A 17,151-nucleotide genomic window follows, 5' to 3' on the forward strand; every position below is an offset into this window, starting at 1 on the left:
ATTTTATAGTTTCAATTAATTGACAAAAATTAAAAGTAAGACTGCAAGCTGAGTTCGACAGTGTGTACATGACAATTGTCTGAATATATCCAGCATTATTACTAATAGTGAGAGCTTTGAGTACATTTATTAAATACTAATTTATATGAATACACGTAAATACTTCATATTGTAAAGTAGTTAGTTTTTTGCATTCCACTTAATTAAGATTACTGATTATATTTATTTTTAAAATAAATTTTAGTACTTTCTATTTATTTATTATACTATAACAACATTGTTATTGTTAAGCTTTTTGTGTATTATTTAATTATGTCTTAATTTTTCAATAGCGTGTTTTGTATTTTAATTTTGATGATCTGAATTCATTAATTATTTGTTTAAAGTTGACATATTTCATACTTTTCTAAATTGCATTATGTATTAAGTTGTATATAGTTCTAATTAAACAAATATAGTAGTTTAAATTAATAAAAAATGAAACTCTTGTTTAGGACAAGTTAACAAATATTGTGTTTACATTTGTAGATGACTTCAGTTATAAAAAAAATTTCTTCTAGTTCCTTGAAAGCTGTATATGAGATCTGTTTGAAATTTTAACAAGTAAATCTATGAATGTACAATTTTAATCTTTAAGTTCTATTAAGTTAATGTAGTTTTTTTTACAGTATTAATTGTTATATTTATAAAGTTTTTGTGTCATTTCAAAATAAATTCAGGTTATTTTAATATTAAATGTTGCCAAAACATTTTATTAATAAACTTTCTATTAATAATTCTTTTCAGTGAAGAAAATAAGATAATCTTTTTCACTCGGATTTTATTGCATGCTGTGTAAGTATCTCAGTTTACAGTTTTAAGTAAAAACTGTAAAAAGAAGTAACTTTAGATTTAGGGATGGGTAAAAAACTGAAAGAATATAAATATTTATAGTAATTATTAGGGCTTTTTGTTTGGATTTTATTAATACAACAGTGGCTAGTTATTGTTGAGTTTATGTTGTTTTTATCCTTTAGCTTAAAACTAACTAGATTGAAAATGAAAATCCTTGATAATCAAACATTATACTATCATGCTATTATTGATAGAAATATTTAGTGAAATTTTGAATTTGTGCTAATTTGATTAGTTTTAACAAGCTTCAGTATTAAAATATTATACAAAATAAATTTTCAAATCTTAAATATATTTATCAAATTAAAAAAAAATATTTCTAATTACTTAAGTAAATATTTCTTAGAGTATGGCAATTAGTTAATTTTAATTTTAATTTTTTTGTGTGCCTGTTAAGATTTATTAGTTGAGTTTATAATGAGTCATATGATGAAGAAATTACCGTTAGAGCAGTATCTGCAATGTGTTGGAGTCATACACCGTCTTCTTTGTTATCAGAAACGTTGTAGAGTACGTTTACTTTTCCCATGGAAAGATTTATGGGCTGCTCTCATTACTTTGTTAAAATTCATACTTGCCAATGAAAATCATTTGGCAAAGAAAATGAATATATTTCTGCTTAGTCTTCAGGTTAGTATATCATATCATATATGTTTCAATTTATGTTACCTGTCATTTCTTACATTTTGTTTTACAGTGATTGTTTGCCATCTTTTTAGTTACAGGGGTTAAATTGCAATAGTGGTTTATTTTTATTTTTATGGTTATGTGATCTAGTCTTGACTATCAAAACCATGTGCATTAGTAATGAAAACTGTCTTTTCTGTACAAAAAATTAATCTATGTTTGCATATCAACTTTTAGTTAGAATTGTAATATAAAATTTCATTGTCTTCCGACACTTTAAAATAAATAACACTTAAATTAATAAAAATAATAATTCTAGTTACCTTGATGTAATAATATATAAACCTCTATACTCTTCAGAAGTTACTAAAGCTTATGTTCAACTGAAAATTTGATTCAGTTGTTGTCAGTAAATACATTTTATGGGCAAATCCTGTGTAGAGACATAAAATGCTCGTCCAAATCATAATTTGCCTTAGATATTTTGGGATTTTCAGTGACATATGAATGGACTAGTGAAAATAAATTAAAAAGGTATGCTTATTATTCTGAAGGTGTTATGACCATTTAATGACAAGAAGATTCAATTATCCGACAAAAGAAAAGTATATTTAAATTTATTAAATCATGCTGATCTATTGGAACTGGTTTTATTAAACTTAGCTTTGCCATTTGGTATTTTATCCTAATGTTTTTCAAAACCTTTCTCAGATTTTGAGGTATTATGAATTATACAACACACAGAAACATCAAGCGGTACAATTACTACAAAGGGATATTGTATACCTTCTTGTCCAGTACTCAATGTACTTTTTTTAAAAATAATGCTAATCAATTTAATATTATGCAGAATTTGTTTTAAAATATACAATTTTGTAATAAAAAAAGTTAAATCTTTAATTTAAGAAAAAAAATATAAAAAAAAATTATTTTTTATTTAATTCACTCATTGTGTTCTGCTATTAGAGCAGGTCCTGTCATGGCTGCTCTCCACCTTGTTCTATCCTTTGCTAACCTCTTTTTTCTGTATATTTTCTCTTTTCCATAATTCCATCCATCATTTGAAATCTCTTCCTTTCCTTCCGTTCACCAAGCCTTCTATCGCATCCACTAATAAACATCTTCTCATACATTGTCCTAACCAGTTCCTTTTATCTATTAAAAAAAAAAAAAAACATTGAAATATATTCTATAGCAATCTGTTTTCTTATAGGTAGAATGTGGTGTAATTAAATGCAATTATCTCAAGTTTAAAAATATTAAGAAAGCAACAAACTTTATTACTTATACATTAATTATTATATTTAGTATTTATCTGTAAGTAATCTATATTATACTGATCTGAACATCTTTTTTTATATTTAACAAAATTACTTATATATATTGGTTATTTATATGTTTTATAACTTCATATGTGATTAAATAGTAATTATGGATTTCATACGAAAATGTAGAAAAAAAAATCAGTCACTGGAGTTGTACAAAAAAAAAAGAAACTGAATTCTTGCAAACTTTTTCTGCCTGGAAACTTTACATGGCACTATCTTTCACGGCAGCAAAGGAGTCAAACTCGATTTCATGGCACATGGTATTTTGAATGTATGTTGTAAGACACTTAAAACTAAAAAAAAAAGCAAGAAGGAACATTCAAAAAAATATGATAACATTCTTGCAAGACAGTGCCTGCCTTCAGACTGTAGTAGAATTTTCTCTAAGAATTCAGTGGGAAGTATTTGATCTCCCTTCTTACAGCCTGGATTTGGGATCTATAAATTACCATCTGTTCAAGAACTTTTCTCTAAGAAAGAAATGGTCCTAGCAGGTCTTTCACAAAACTGCACCTAAGTAGAAAAACAGGTAAAAGTTGAATTTTCAAATTGTATACAATCTTAATAATATTCTAATAGAACTGTTTCTTTTTTTTAATAAACATAACTTATTTCTATAATATCCCTTATATTTAATTAATTTACTTATTTAGAACTGAAATAATGTATGATTTTTTGCAGGTGGTGAACATATTTAACTTATTTATTACATATGGAGATACATTTTTGCCATCACCGAGTAGTTATGATGATTTGTATTATGAAATGATAAGAATGCACTCTGTGTTTGATAATTTGTATTCTGTAGGTAAGTTTTTTATGAATTTTACATTCCATTTATCTTCAAAATATCCTACTACAGTATTCCTCAGTGTTTTTGCTTCCTTTATTAAGGGATAACAAGCAAATTAATAATTATATATTTTTATTTATTTTTTTTTTTTATAAAATCAATCCTTTCAGGAATCATATTCCTCTGCACTATACAAATTATATTAATCCAATCAACCAAAGTACAGAATTAATAAAATAAATTAAAATAGGATGGCACCTACCTTTTTCCATACCAAGCAAGAGCACTTCATGAGTACCTCACATCATCAGTTGTTCTATAATTTTTCAAATCTTTACACATTACAAATTACACATTAAAATAAAAAATTAAAAAGGAGATTATTTTATTGAAATTAATCCTTTTAACATTCGTATTATTCCTGTGTACTGTTAAATTATATTTTAAGTTCTATTAATATAAACCACCTAGTACAGAATATTCAGATATGACATATCTTAACTTAATTTTATCAAGAGAGTACTTCCGTGAGATCCCGCATCCTCAGTCATGATTGAATTCATTTTATAAATTGCACATTAAATAAAGATGTTAAAAAATTAACAAAATACTGTGTTACTAAAATAAACCATGCACATGGTGTAATGTTCGTTACAGTACTGTAATATTGCAATGAAAACTGTATGAATTTATTATAGGAAGCTGCTATCTGTTGGTGTTTTATAAGAATGTCTCCCTCAAATACTGTCTGATGGTTTATCAAATTGAAATTCAGTTTGTATTTATACAAGTAATATATTTTTAATGTATTTAATTTTTTGTCATTTTTTTTAATTTCTAATATTTCTAAATTTGTCAGTATCAAAAATAGAATGTTTATTGTTTATTAGATGGTCCACATTAGATAAACCCAATTTATAATCCTGTAATGTTTCTCCATGTTTATTTTGATATTGACTTCTAAATAATTTAACATTTTATTATTATGTATTTAAACTTTTCATTATAGGAATTTAATTTGTTTAATATTATTAAATGTTCATTGTTTATTATCGGGTTATAATGAGGATATCAACATATTGTATTCACATTAAAACTTTATGTATGCAAGTGATGCCATGCGTTAATTTACTCTCAAAATCTTGTAAATATACTTCTGACGTAACTGCTGATGGTGGAAATCCCATAGGTAATGTATTTCTTTGTATATAATATTTGTTTTTTTCTTAATTCAAAGTAGGATTGTTGAAATAATAGTTTTTATAATAGTGATGATTCCTTTAATCATTTTTTTTTCATTTTTTAAGTACTACCATGATAAAATTGAGGTAAGATATGTCTTATCTCAATATTCTGTACTAGGTGGTTTTTTCTTCATCTTTTATCACCGCACAGGATCGCTTCAGTCAATCCATTATCCAAGTCTCTTTGAAGTCCTCCCAGTATTTTTTCATACGTTCCGATTTCCAAGCCCTTTCTTTGTACTGAAAATGCTCATGTTGAGAGTTTCTTGTGAGTGCTTTTGCCCTTGATTTTTTTCATTTAACTTTATCTTGTCTGTGGTGTAAGGCTAATTTCCTTCAGATCCTCTCTTATTTCTCTGATCCATTTGCATCCTGTGGTATTTTTTGAGATGAGATTGTTCTGTACCAGCCTGTTACTGTTACAGAAGTCCTTAAATCTTGCATCCTCATGATGTGTCCAAAGACTTGCTCATGCTATCAGTGATGGGTTCTACCTCTTTGTATATGACTGTTGGGAGAGACCCATCACTGCCCATCTTTCTGGTACTTTTTGTTGATGCAGGTTCTTCCAGTTCTTCTTTTGAATTTCTGGAGTCTGTTGGTTTTTGATCATTTGATTAGGTAGAAGAGTGTTTCTACTGCATATGTGGCTTACCATTTTGTAATTGTGTTGTAGTATTTTATTTTTGCGTTCATGGATGGATATTTTTTATTGTAGGTGTACCAGGTTAATTTTTGTGCTTTAAATAGTTTGTTTGTTCTTATTTGGATTTGTTTTTTTCATAACAAACGACCTAAATATTCATCTAGGTTGTTTGTTATTATTTCTCCAAGGTATTTAAATTGGGTTACTATTTTGACTTTATTACTGTTTATGTTTACTTCTTTTAATTGTGTTGGTTTTTGGGGCATAATTTCTATCTTTCCCAATGATATTTTGAGGCCAGTTTTATTTGCAATGTTTTTAAGTTCTAATATTTGTGTTTTAGTTTCGTTGATGTCATTTGCTAGCACTATCAAGTTGTTGGCAAATCCAGGGCAATTTGTTTTGAATTTTTGGCTTATTTTTATTTTTGGGGGTGTTTTTTAAGCCATTCCTCAATTCCCCGAGCACAGTAAGCAATTTATGCTTACTCGAAGTCTACAAACATTATCACCATGTCTCTGCTCTTGTTTCTGTTGTAATCTATTATAAGTTTGAGACTTATGATCTGGCCTGGACACCTTTTTCAGGGTCAGAAACCTCCCTGGTATTCTCCTAGTTCTTTCTTCAGTTGTAAACTGATCTAGTTGAGGATGATTCTTGAAAGAATTTTGTATGTTGTGTCTAGGGGTGACATTTCCCTGCAGTTGTTAGGGTCTGTTTTGTCTGGTTTTCTGCCCTTTTAGTTCTGCATATTGGGTGTATGAGGGCTGTTGTCTATTGTTCTGGTAGTTCATTGATCCAGATGTTGGCAAGCTGCTGATGAAGGGCCATTTTTGCTGATCTTCCTGCATGTTTCCAGATTTCTAAGAAGGTCTGATCTTCTCTTGCTGCTTTGTAATTTTATATATATATAATTTATTATATCATTGTAAAATGGTATTTTATAATGATATAATAAATGGTATTATATATTAATGGTATTTTGTGTTTGATTATGACCCATTATTACTCTTACATATAATTAATTGTTTATTTTATGTTTACTTCTTATTTATATGCTAATTAATACTTTTTTATTTTAGCATTCAGATATTCTTCTGTGGATGGAGAGTACAAAGATACAGCTTTAAGACTGACCAACAGTTTAATTAATATCAGGTATATTTCTTGTTTCTTCTTTTCTATTTTAGCTTTGTTTGATTGTAAAAGTCTGACATAGGAAAAAGTAAAATTGACTTTGTAATATCAACCAGATTGATCTTTGGTTGGAATGTTCCATAGCAGTTAAACTGGGTTGTATTTTATTTCAACTTTTTAATCTGATTAATTTTCAGAATAACCATAATCTTACTGCAGAGAAGAGATTACTCGATTCTTCTTCGATAGATTGAAAATATAATTAAGACACTCATTTTCCTTTTGTTTTTTAACAGTTTTTATGATTTGCACTCTTATTTATTTGTTAATATACAAATGAAGTGGTTAATGTGGTACTTAAGGCTTAAAATACCTATATTTACGAGGCTCGGCTGAACACTTTCCACATATATGCGTAGCATAAGAATAAAAAGAGATATTGGAATGAAATAAAAATATGAATAAAAGTACAATACCTTAGCTACAAAATGCAGTATTTTTTTTTTCAATATAATCCCTGTTTAAACTAATACACTTTTTGAAATGTATGACAAGTTTTTGCATTCCGTCATTGAAAACTTCTGGCTGACTTTCTTGGATCTAAGTGGCCACAGCTTCCTTCACTTCATTATCAGTGGGGTAATGATTATCTTTGAGGTCCCTCTTGAGATGAGGGAAGAAGTGGAAGTCATATGAAACCAAATCCGGTGAGTATGATGGATGCGGAATAGGCTCAAATTTCAGTTTGCAGAGAGCCTCTGTAGTGGCATACAATGTGTAAGGCCAAGCATTGTCATGTTGCAAGATTATGGGCATGGTGGTCTTTCGAATGCGACATACTTGTCGTCTGAGGTGTCTTAACGTCTCAGTGTACCGTTTGGAGTTCACAGTCGTCCCATGTTCCAGGTATTTAGTAACACAAATGGTTTGGTGTCCCAAAACACCGTCAAAAGGAGTTTCTTTACCAAGGCTTGAGTTTTGAATATTTGGGTTTTGGCAATTAGCAATGTCTGTATTCCATGCTTTGTCTTTTTTTTTCCAGGTTGTAATGATGTACCCAAATCTCATCCCCAGTCACAATATTAAAAAAGAAGTAGTTTCCTTCAGCACGAAAGTGCTGTAAAAGTTCTTTGCAATATTCGACATGACATTGCTTGTGTTGGTCCGTCAGTTTGTGTTACACCCATCATGCACAGATTTTACAGTAACTAAATTGCTCGATAATGTGGTCTACTCGTTCTTAAGATATGCCTAACTGAATAACATTGCATTGCTAGGTGATTCACCAGTCATTTTGAAGAAAATTGTCCATCTCCGTTTGATGTTTCTTGTCAGTCACAGAAACTGGTTGTCTGCTGTGAGGTGCGTCCTCACCTGTTGCTTTTCCAGTTTCACATTCACGAAATTTCAATGCCTGCCTATTCACAGTACTCGTGTCAACAGTTTCACTACTGTAAACTGCTTTTAAACAATGAATAATATTTGCAGGATTGACATTTTCTGCTGTTAAAAATTTGATCACTGCGCGTTGTTTTAACCTTGTTGACCATACTCGACTCCAGTTTATTAACTGCTACTGAAAATAAACCAGTAAACAGATTTTAACGCATTATAGCAGGATTGTAGAGGGGGATTTTAGCTATCATGTGCTTCCATGCCCTACTCGATAGTACCTTTTGTCTTCGTGCAGCATGCTAGTGTGTAAATTTAAAATTATATGAATGTGACAGTTGTGATTAATGTACTCGCAAACAGAATATGTTGCATGGGTAATTTTAAGTATTCTGTTGTTTTTCTATACTTTGTATTTATAGAGTATTTAATTTACTATTATTTGTTTTTATTTGTGATGTATTTTTCATCATATACATTTAGCTTACTTAAAAAAGATTAAAATTAAACAAGTTCCCAATGTATGAGTAACCAGAGCAGAATTTGACAAAAGTCTAAGACTTCATTGAGCTGAAGTCTGATCAATAATAACTTAGTGCTCATATAAGAAAAGCTAATTCAATTCCTTATTCTGATAGGCTTTGCTCTTTGTCCTGAATTTTTTTATTAAATGCTTAAATTGAAGGATTAAATGGAGATCTGTTATATAGCTTGAGTTAGATTACTACAGTGATTATACTGATAGATTAAATACTTATTGCTTATTTCAGGGCTATGATAACAACAGCAGCCTCAAACAAATATATGATACAAAATTCTTGAAAGTGTATACTGTTATCGTTCGTATCTGATTTTGTAAACCCAAAATATATTTATTAAATTTATATTTTATTCATTTATATAATATCATATTTCATCTTTGATAGTTGGATGTATTTTTTTTTTTTAATAATCAGACTTGTAAAAACATAAAATGAGAGTCTCTCAATACTAAAATGCTACACTAAAATGGGAGAAAAATAACTCTTTACAAAGAAATTTTTTAAAAAGATTATTACACAAAAAATATTTTTAATTAAATAACAACCAACCCTATTGACAGTTTCCTAATATCATTAAATTATTAACTTTATTTTCATAAACGAATTATTAATGTTTTAGTATGTATTTTAATACGTAAACTAGAAGAATAAGAATATTTTAATGTAAGATCCAGTATATAAGTCAATTCCTGCTCTTTTAAATTATATTTTTGATTTTACAATCTTGACACCTTATTCTGTTTGCTGGGATTAGTTATAATCATTATTTAAATAACAATAATTTAATTGTAATTAAATAATGCTAATTATAATTATTATTTTATATATATATATATATATATATATATATATATATATATATATATATATATATATATATATAGTGTGTGTGTGTGTGTGTGTCAGTTATATATATATATTTTTTTAGAACAAAACTATTGAATTCAGAGAGATAAAAATTCTAAAAACTTACAGTTAAAAAAAAAATTATGTTTGAATACTTTGGGCAACTTTTTATCTCCTAACATTTGCAGTTATAACTTTCTTCTTTCCAAGTTCATAAGTATGAGCTATTTTTGAATGGATTATTTTTTCAGTATCTAAATAATGCATTTTCTGATGAAACTAAAAGAATGTTGGTTTAATTTAAATGATGATTTTATAGTATAAAAGTTGTTCTGTTTGTTTTTTAGGGCAATTATCAGTCACTTTACTCCAAAAATAGATGCATGGTTAGCTATACAAGGACTGTCCACTCCAACTGAAGATCAGGTAAATGTTGTCAATATTAAATAGATATGCGGGATGATTTTTACTGTTTTATTTACAAATAAATGAAATTTATATAAAGAGTGTTTATAAAAACTGTTTCAAGAATTTAGGGGATAGTCTTCACATTGAAATAAAGAAAAACTTTTATATCAACATGTGACTGGAAACATTTAGTTTCCACCATCTTGTGTTTTTAACATAAAAATCTATTTTCGAGGAATGGTTAATTGTATCGAGCTGAAATTTCATATACTGCTAGGATACCTAGAAGTTTACTTGTATAAAAATAATGAACCTGATTTCTCAATCCATTTCAAAATAGTGGCCATGTAAACTTCTTAATAGTCAATATCTTTGCAACCACTTGTTTATTTAAGTCTTATATTATTAAAAAATATATTAAGCATTTTATGACAAAGAAAATGACCCTTATTTTTTCAAATGTGTTCATAAATAAAATGTTAGGGTAAAAATTCTTGAAGTAAGTCACTCTATATTAAAAAAAAACCAGTTTTCATTTTCTCCTGAATAAAATTAATTCAAGCCATGATCTCAACTGGATTAATTTTGTTAATGTTATCTTGTAATAAATTATAACAATTTAATAATATTATATAAAATAAAATATTATTGAAATCATGAAAATATTATAACAAATATTAATACTGAAAAATAATTTGCATGTTTTTCATTTAATGAACAGACAACTGGTTATTAAAAAACTGTCTTCTTTTTTCCAATTAAAATTTATTTAAAAATAAAGTATCATATCAGATAATAATATAACATCAGTAAAAGAAAGTGCAGTAACTGTTAAAAGTGGCGGCCTTCATTCAAAATATATGTATCCAGGCATTGTTCATGACTACCGGACTCTTTCAAAGATAACAGGTGTCTTAGGAATCCTCTCGGTCTCATTTAGAATTCTTTTGTGTGATTATTCTGTGGTAACCACTTGTGTCTTATACAAGTGTCGTTTATTGGGCTCATAAAAAAAAGTCCAGAGGATTGAGATCAAGAAACCTTGCAGGCCATGCTAATAGGCCTCCTTGGCAAATTCATCTTTGGACATGCCCTAACTTCTAATCTGTAATGAAACAGAGCCCCATCCAGCATGAACCATTTTTTTGTGCGTGTGTTTAGTGGCAAATTTTTGAGTAAAAGTGGAAGATCAGCTGTCAAGAAATGTAAATATCTTTCACCATTGAGCATTTCAGGTAAGAGACAGACAAATAAATGGTCTCTCAGAATACCAGTCCATAAATTTACAGAAAACTGATATTGGTGATTTTCTCTGAAATGATTCAGGTGTCCATATTGAACGTGGTCTTCCTGATTTACCACGATTCCTTCCTGTGTCTCTGAGCTGCCTATGAATGGATGAAAACATTGTGTGAGAAGGTAACACTCAATTGGGAAAGTGCTCCTGACCAACTGTCTTGCCTCAAGGTGTTGCAACATGTGAAACCATTCATTAAATACATATTGGACATTTCTAAGTTGTATAATTATGATTGCCATTACCTGCCATGGTGAATACAATAATGGTAAAAAAATAATTAACTCACAGCCCAGATCAATGTATTCACTTGGTCAGTAGCAAAACACAAACTTGATATTAGTTTTTATTTACATTTACAACAGTAACTTTTTAATTACATCTGTTTTAAGGAAAATATTTTTCAATATTATTGTTACTTATTTTTTAATATTTTCATGATTTCAGTAATATTATATTTTATTGCAATATTTGTTCATTATTATTAAATTATAGTTTATTACATCATAACATTAATAAAATTATTCCAATTGAGAATGTGTCGAGTTATTTAATTTTAATCAGGAGGAAATGAAAACTGGTTTTTTAATGTAGAGCGACTCACTTCAAGAATGTTTGCCATAACTTTGTTATTTTCAACAAAAATAATTTATTTATTTAATGCTTAAAATTTTTTGTTGTAATAACATAACATCTAAATAAACCAGTGGTTGCATAGATATTGATGATTAAAATGTTTACATGGCTGCTATTTTGAAATGAATTGAGAAATCAGGTTTATTATTTTTATACAAGTAAACGTGTTGGTACCATAGCAGTATATAAAATTTCAGCTTCATACAATTAACCATTCCTGAAAAATAAATTTTTATGTTAAAAATACAAGATGGTGGACAGCCAGTAAGCTAAGCTTTCCAAACAGATGTTGATATAGAATTTTTTTATTCATTCCCTGAAACCGTGAAACAATTTATATATATGTATGTATAGAATTCTGTGTGCTAAGTTCTCCTGGGACGGGACTTTCATAGCCTATTGTACTTGTGAAAATATTGGAAAAAGTTCATATAAACATATGTCCTAAAATGCTTCATTTCTGTGTTGACTAATGAAAGATTTTGCTCTGATTTCAGCTACCCTGGTGAATTGAGGTTGTACTGAAATTTTTAGGACACTAATTGAGGCAGAGTTAGTATTTTTTTATGGTCTTTGACCGGAAAAATTTAATAAAATAGGTTCCAAACCTCATCAACAGTAGTTTTTGAAACATAAAAAATCCTATTTTTAAGTTTGATGTACATTAATTTTGTTAAATAAACACATAAAACTTGCAGAAAATTTAATTAACATTTAAGATAAGTTGAATAAAACAAAGAAGAGTTAGAAAGATTCAAATTTTATTTGAATGCTAATGCTAATAAAAAACAAATCATTTTTTGGTGATGTACAAAATTTGTAAAAATAAAATGTACGTTTAAAAACTGCTGTTAAAAAATTTTTTAAATTTGAAATTACACAAAAGTTTTAAAATAAAAATTAATCTTATATACATAATAATTTAATTTATTAATGACTGAAAAACAATAAATTATTTGAAAAATGAATATTTCAAAGTTGGCAATAAAATAACAACAGCCGATCAACAATGCGCAATATTGTATTAGTGTTTAAATCATTTTTTAAGGTACATTAAGTATGTAACATACTGTGAACTGTGCTCTTGTTAGTTAAGGTTTTTTGTGAATTTTAGTTTGAATGTGATTGTTTTGCCATTGAAGTAATGCTGTACAAATTTACAACAAAGGAATATGCTGATATGGTATTCATTTTGTAGTGTTTAATGGTAATGCTACAGTTGCTGTAGTAAAATATGAAATATGTTTTACGAATTGCTGTATTCCAGATCCCAAAACAATTAGCGCGACTTTTCACAATCTTCAGAAAGCAGGCTCACTATAAAGTATTCATATCAGCTACAAACATTCTATCCAACACGACGCTATTATTGATGCAGTTCAGTGCAGTCCAGGTGTCAGTGAATCAGACAAGGTATGTATGTTTTGTTTACAGACAAGGCAAATTTCATTTGAGATGGTGTCAACAATTTATGCAATGAGCATAAATGGGCAGAAGTAAAGCTTTATAAAACAGTGGAAGGCAATTTTCAACACCGATTTAGCGTCAATGTACAATATGATCTTGTTCACAATCAGCTTTAAGATGTTCCTCTAGTGCTGAGATGCAAAATATACTAACAGCATGATGGCATGAATCCCCACTTCTCTTGTGCTGTTTCCACTCATTAAAATCATCATTTTCCTGAGACATGGATTGGTTTTGGAGGTCCACATTCCTGGCCACCAAGATCACCTTTAGATTTTTGTGTCTAGGGATGGATGAAAAATATTTTATATAAAACAAAAATGTATTCTTATGAGGAATTGTCCACATTATGGATGCAACTGAGCAACTTAAGAACAGCCTTGAAGAACTAAAAAGAGCAAAAAAAGCAGTACAGGAGCGTGCCAAGATATTTGTTGATAACGGCAGACTCATTTTTGAACAATTATCATAAACATGTACATATAATGTACATAGGCACTTTGATGCCTAGTGTACTGTTTCTAAATAAAATTTGAGTTATTCTTTTCTTTATTTTATTCAACTTATCTTATTCTATTTGTTTAGAATTAAATTCTCTACAATTTTTGTATAAAAGTTTTATGTGCGTATTACCCATTTAACAAGTTATTGTTCGTCAGACATAAACAACAGAGTTTTTTAACACAATTTATTGGTTTTCACCTCAGATTACTCAAGAACTACTGCAGTTACGGTTCTGGGACCTATTTTATTTGATTTTCTAGTTAAAAACCATAAATCACTAATTAATGTCCCAAAAATTTCAGTACAATCTCATTTCACTGGGATAGCTGAAATCAGACAAAAGTTTTCACTAGCCATAATGCACAAACAAAGCATTTTGGGAAATATATTTATATGAACATATTCTATTTTTTTCACGAATGGAATATGTTATGAAAGTCCTGAAAGAACTTTGTGATACACTGTATTTACTATTCTTTTGTTCAAAGAATTTCCTTGGAACTGTAAAAATAGTACAGAAAAAATTAAATATGCTTATAGTTGTAAATACTCTTGTCACCAAATAATGTATCTAATAAGTGGTCTTTATAAGAGAAATAGAGATTGTGGATTAGTTTGATTGACAGATGTGTAAAAAGTGGAAGATAACACATCTAGGAAGATGTATGAGATGGAAGTGTTAGGAAGGATACCAAAAGGCTAAGGGATAATTGCTTGGAGAGAGTGGAAGAGTGAACAGAAGAGAAGAGTAGAAGGAGCTTATGGAATAGAAGTGGTGGCAGCGTAAGATATGGGGTACTCTTATAATAATAGTGACAGGTCCCTTACACCACCACTATCTCCATCCATTTCTGCCCCCAAGTCTCCTCCTTCCTCCCTTTGTAGTTTCCCATCTTCCTCGTGTATTAACTTCATCCTTCTCTTTCTTTGCTTCCTTTCTCCTTCTACTGACCCTTCCAGTGCAGTCATCAAGATTCCTTTTTTTCTAACCATACTTCCTAATTAAGGACATGTGTCCATTAGGTGCCCCATACAAAAAATTTCAATTTCTAAAAACAGTGTCCATAAGATGATGGCCATTTAAACATATACATTCTTGGAAACAAATGTTGAGATGTTGCATGGCACTTTGAAACCATGGGAATTCATGGGACCATGTAGTCTAGTGCTTTCAATTCCTGTACAACTTGAATTTTGTAAGGATAAAGCTTCAAATCACTGTGCAGTATTTGGCAGATAGTTATTTGGTTTAGGTTCAGTGCTGTTGTGCTTTTCCTTGCCGATAGTCATAGACTCCTTCCAATTGAGGCCCAAACTGCTTCAATGTTTTCTGGAGTTTGTTGACCTCCTGATGGTTTATTTTTTAGAGTTGAACCTGTCTCCTTGAAATTCTCAACCCATGTCTTGATGGCATGGCAAGATGGAAAGCGACTGTGATGTCCAGTGTCAGAATTTTTGTTGAGCAGCAGTCACACTGTCACCATTCTTGTAAAATGCCTTCACGGCAAATGACTGTTGTGTACCGACCCAGTGGTCCATGACTACTAAATGGCAGGTAGTTGTGCACAGAAGGATGCCATTCCCACGTTTCTACCAGCTCCTCAGGGCTGGCACTACTATTTTCAAAATTTCCTGTTTCCCTGTGCCACTCTCTACTATTACATCAGTCTATTTATTAGTTTTATATCATAAAGACAAATCATTAAAACAGAATAGTTAATATTAAAATTATTAGTAAATGTATATAAATTAACTATTTTTATTTATTTGTACAGATATTAGAAGTAGTAAGAAGAAATTATGATAGTCTAACTTTGAAACTACAAGATAGTTTAGATCAGTATGAAAGATACTCAGAACATCCTCGTCATGCATCATTTTTTACTGCCGTGGTATGTGTATACTTTATTTAATTTTTGTTATTTTCTTTCCTTCAGTTCTTAAATTAACAGGAAATTGTCTTTATAAATATAATTTTCAAACTGATACATTGTTATTGAAATTTTTTATACAGGTTTTTGTTAAAATGTTAAATTTAATTTGTTGTTTATATAACTGCATAAAGTATAAAATAAAATATTTAACCCATAGTATTGGTGAAATTTGTATACATAACTTTTATATATTCAGTATGTTTATATTTTGTATGAAATCAACAGTCATACAAGCTAACAGCACTTACAGTGCACTTTATATATCTCACTTTGCTTGCAGTTTAAAATAAAATTATGGTAGGAAATTGTATACTCATCTTTATATTACTTTTTTATATAAAAATTTTTAAAAAATTTGTGATCTTGAAACAAATTATGTTTGTTAAATAAATTATGATTTAGTAGGCCTTTTTACTTTACACACATCAACAATGGAAAAGTTGTTTGAAAATCAATAACTGATTCTTATAGACTTTTGTGTGCTGGTTTCAAAAAAGATAATCAAAAAATTCTATCATATAGCATTTTTTCACTAAATCAATTTTTTTAATATTCTCAAAATTGGTAATCAACATATTTTATTTATAAAATGTTGAATAAAACATTAGGCCTGTGTTAATTTTTTCAATACTTTATTATTGGTTTGGTTATATGAAATGAATACAAGTAGTGTTCATAATTTTGGTTTGATACAGTGAGGTGAGTGACTAATAAGATGATGTAATATGATTAGAGTGACTTCATGAGTCATTTTTGTCAAGCTATTAGCTAAAGTGATGGTTCACTCATACTCCCCTTCACTCTACTACTGAAATAAAAATAAATCATTTACAATTAGAACATTGTGTTGAAAGGTTTTTCTAGTGTTAATAGTTTTCTAAATCTTCTATAGTATTACAGTTTTCTTTCATTTTTTGAATTTATTCTATTTGTGCTGTCCTAGTGTTTTTATATTTCAAAATAGCTTCAAGGGGTTGTGTTAATTCACTTAATAACTTCTGTTACTTTGTGGGGAGTTTGTGGTGGAGAAACAGCAATGAAATATTACAGACCTTGTTAAAAAAAAGCATACTATACCAATTTTGGGGTAAAACTTGGTGATCAAGATAAAAAGTGTGGGTTCCTCATACAGTTTGTTCTACTTGTGTGGAAGAATTACGCAGATGTACAAAAGGTAAGAAAACATCTTTTTGGTTTGGTGTACCAATGATCTAGAGAGAACCACAAAATCACAGTGATGATTGCTACTTTTGTTCTTGTAATGTACAAGGTATCAAAATCTTCTTTCCTTCTGTTTAGCCTCCAGAACCATCATAAGGTGTTACTTCAGAATGAAGATGATATGTATGAATATAAATGAAGTGCAGTCTTGTACAGTCTCAGACCATTCCTGAAATGTGTGGTTAATTGATACCCAACCACCAAAGAACACCAGTATCCATGATATAGTTCTCAA

The 17,151-nt window shown here is 29.2% G+C and overlaps 1 protein-coding gene across 7 annotated transcripts in view; it reads left to right on the forward strand.

Annotated features, from left to right (window-relative positions):
- The window catches only part of LOC142325343 (armadillo-like helical domain-containing protein 3), an 81,738-nt gene that overhangs the window by 52,313 nt on the left and 12,274 nt on the right, over window positions 1–17,151 (forward strand). For 6 of the 7 annotated variants that reach the window (XM_075366980.1, XM_075366979.1, XM_075366975.1 and 3 more), the window contains 5 exons: window positions 1,292–1,524; window positions 3,531–3,657; window positions 6,615–6,690; window positions 9,797–9,875; window positions 15,537–15,653. In XM_075366980.1, coding sequence (XP_075223095.1) covers window positions 1,292–1,524; window positions 3,531–3,657; window positions 6,615–6,690; window positions 9,797–9,875; window positions 15,537–15,653 — 632 coding nt within the window. Of the gene's footprint in view, window positions 1–1,291; window positions 1,525–3,530; window positions 3,658–6,614; window positions 6,691–9,796; window positions 9,876–12,287; window positions 12,343–15,536; window positions 15,654–17,151 lie in introns of those variants that run through there. The other variant, XM_075366981.1, reaches the window with a different exon arrangement.

Source organism: Lycorma delicatula, chromosome 5 (genome assembly GCF_047948215.1).
Source record: "Lycorma delicatula isolate Av1 chromosome 5, ASM4794821v1, whole genome shotgun sequence".
Lineage (NCBI taxonomy): Eukaryota > Metazoa > Arthropoda > Insecta > Hemiptera > Fulgoridae > Lycorma > Lycorma delicatula.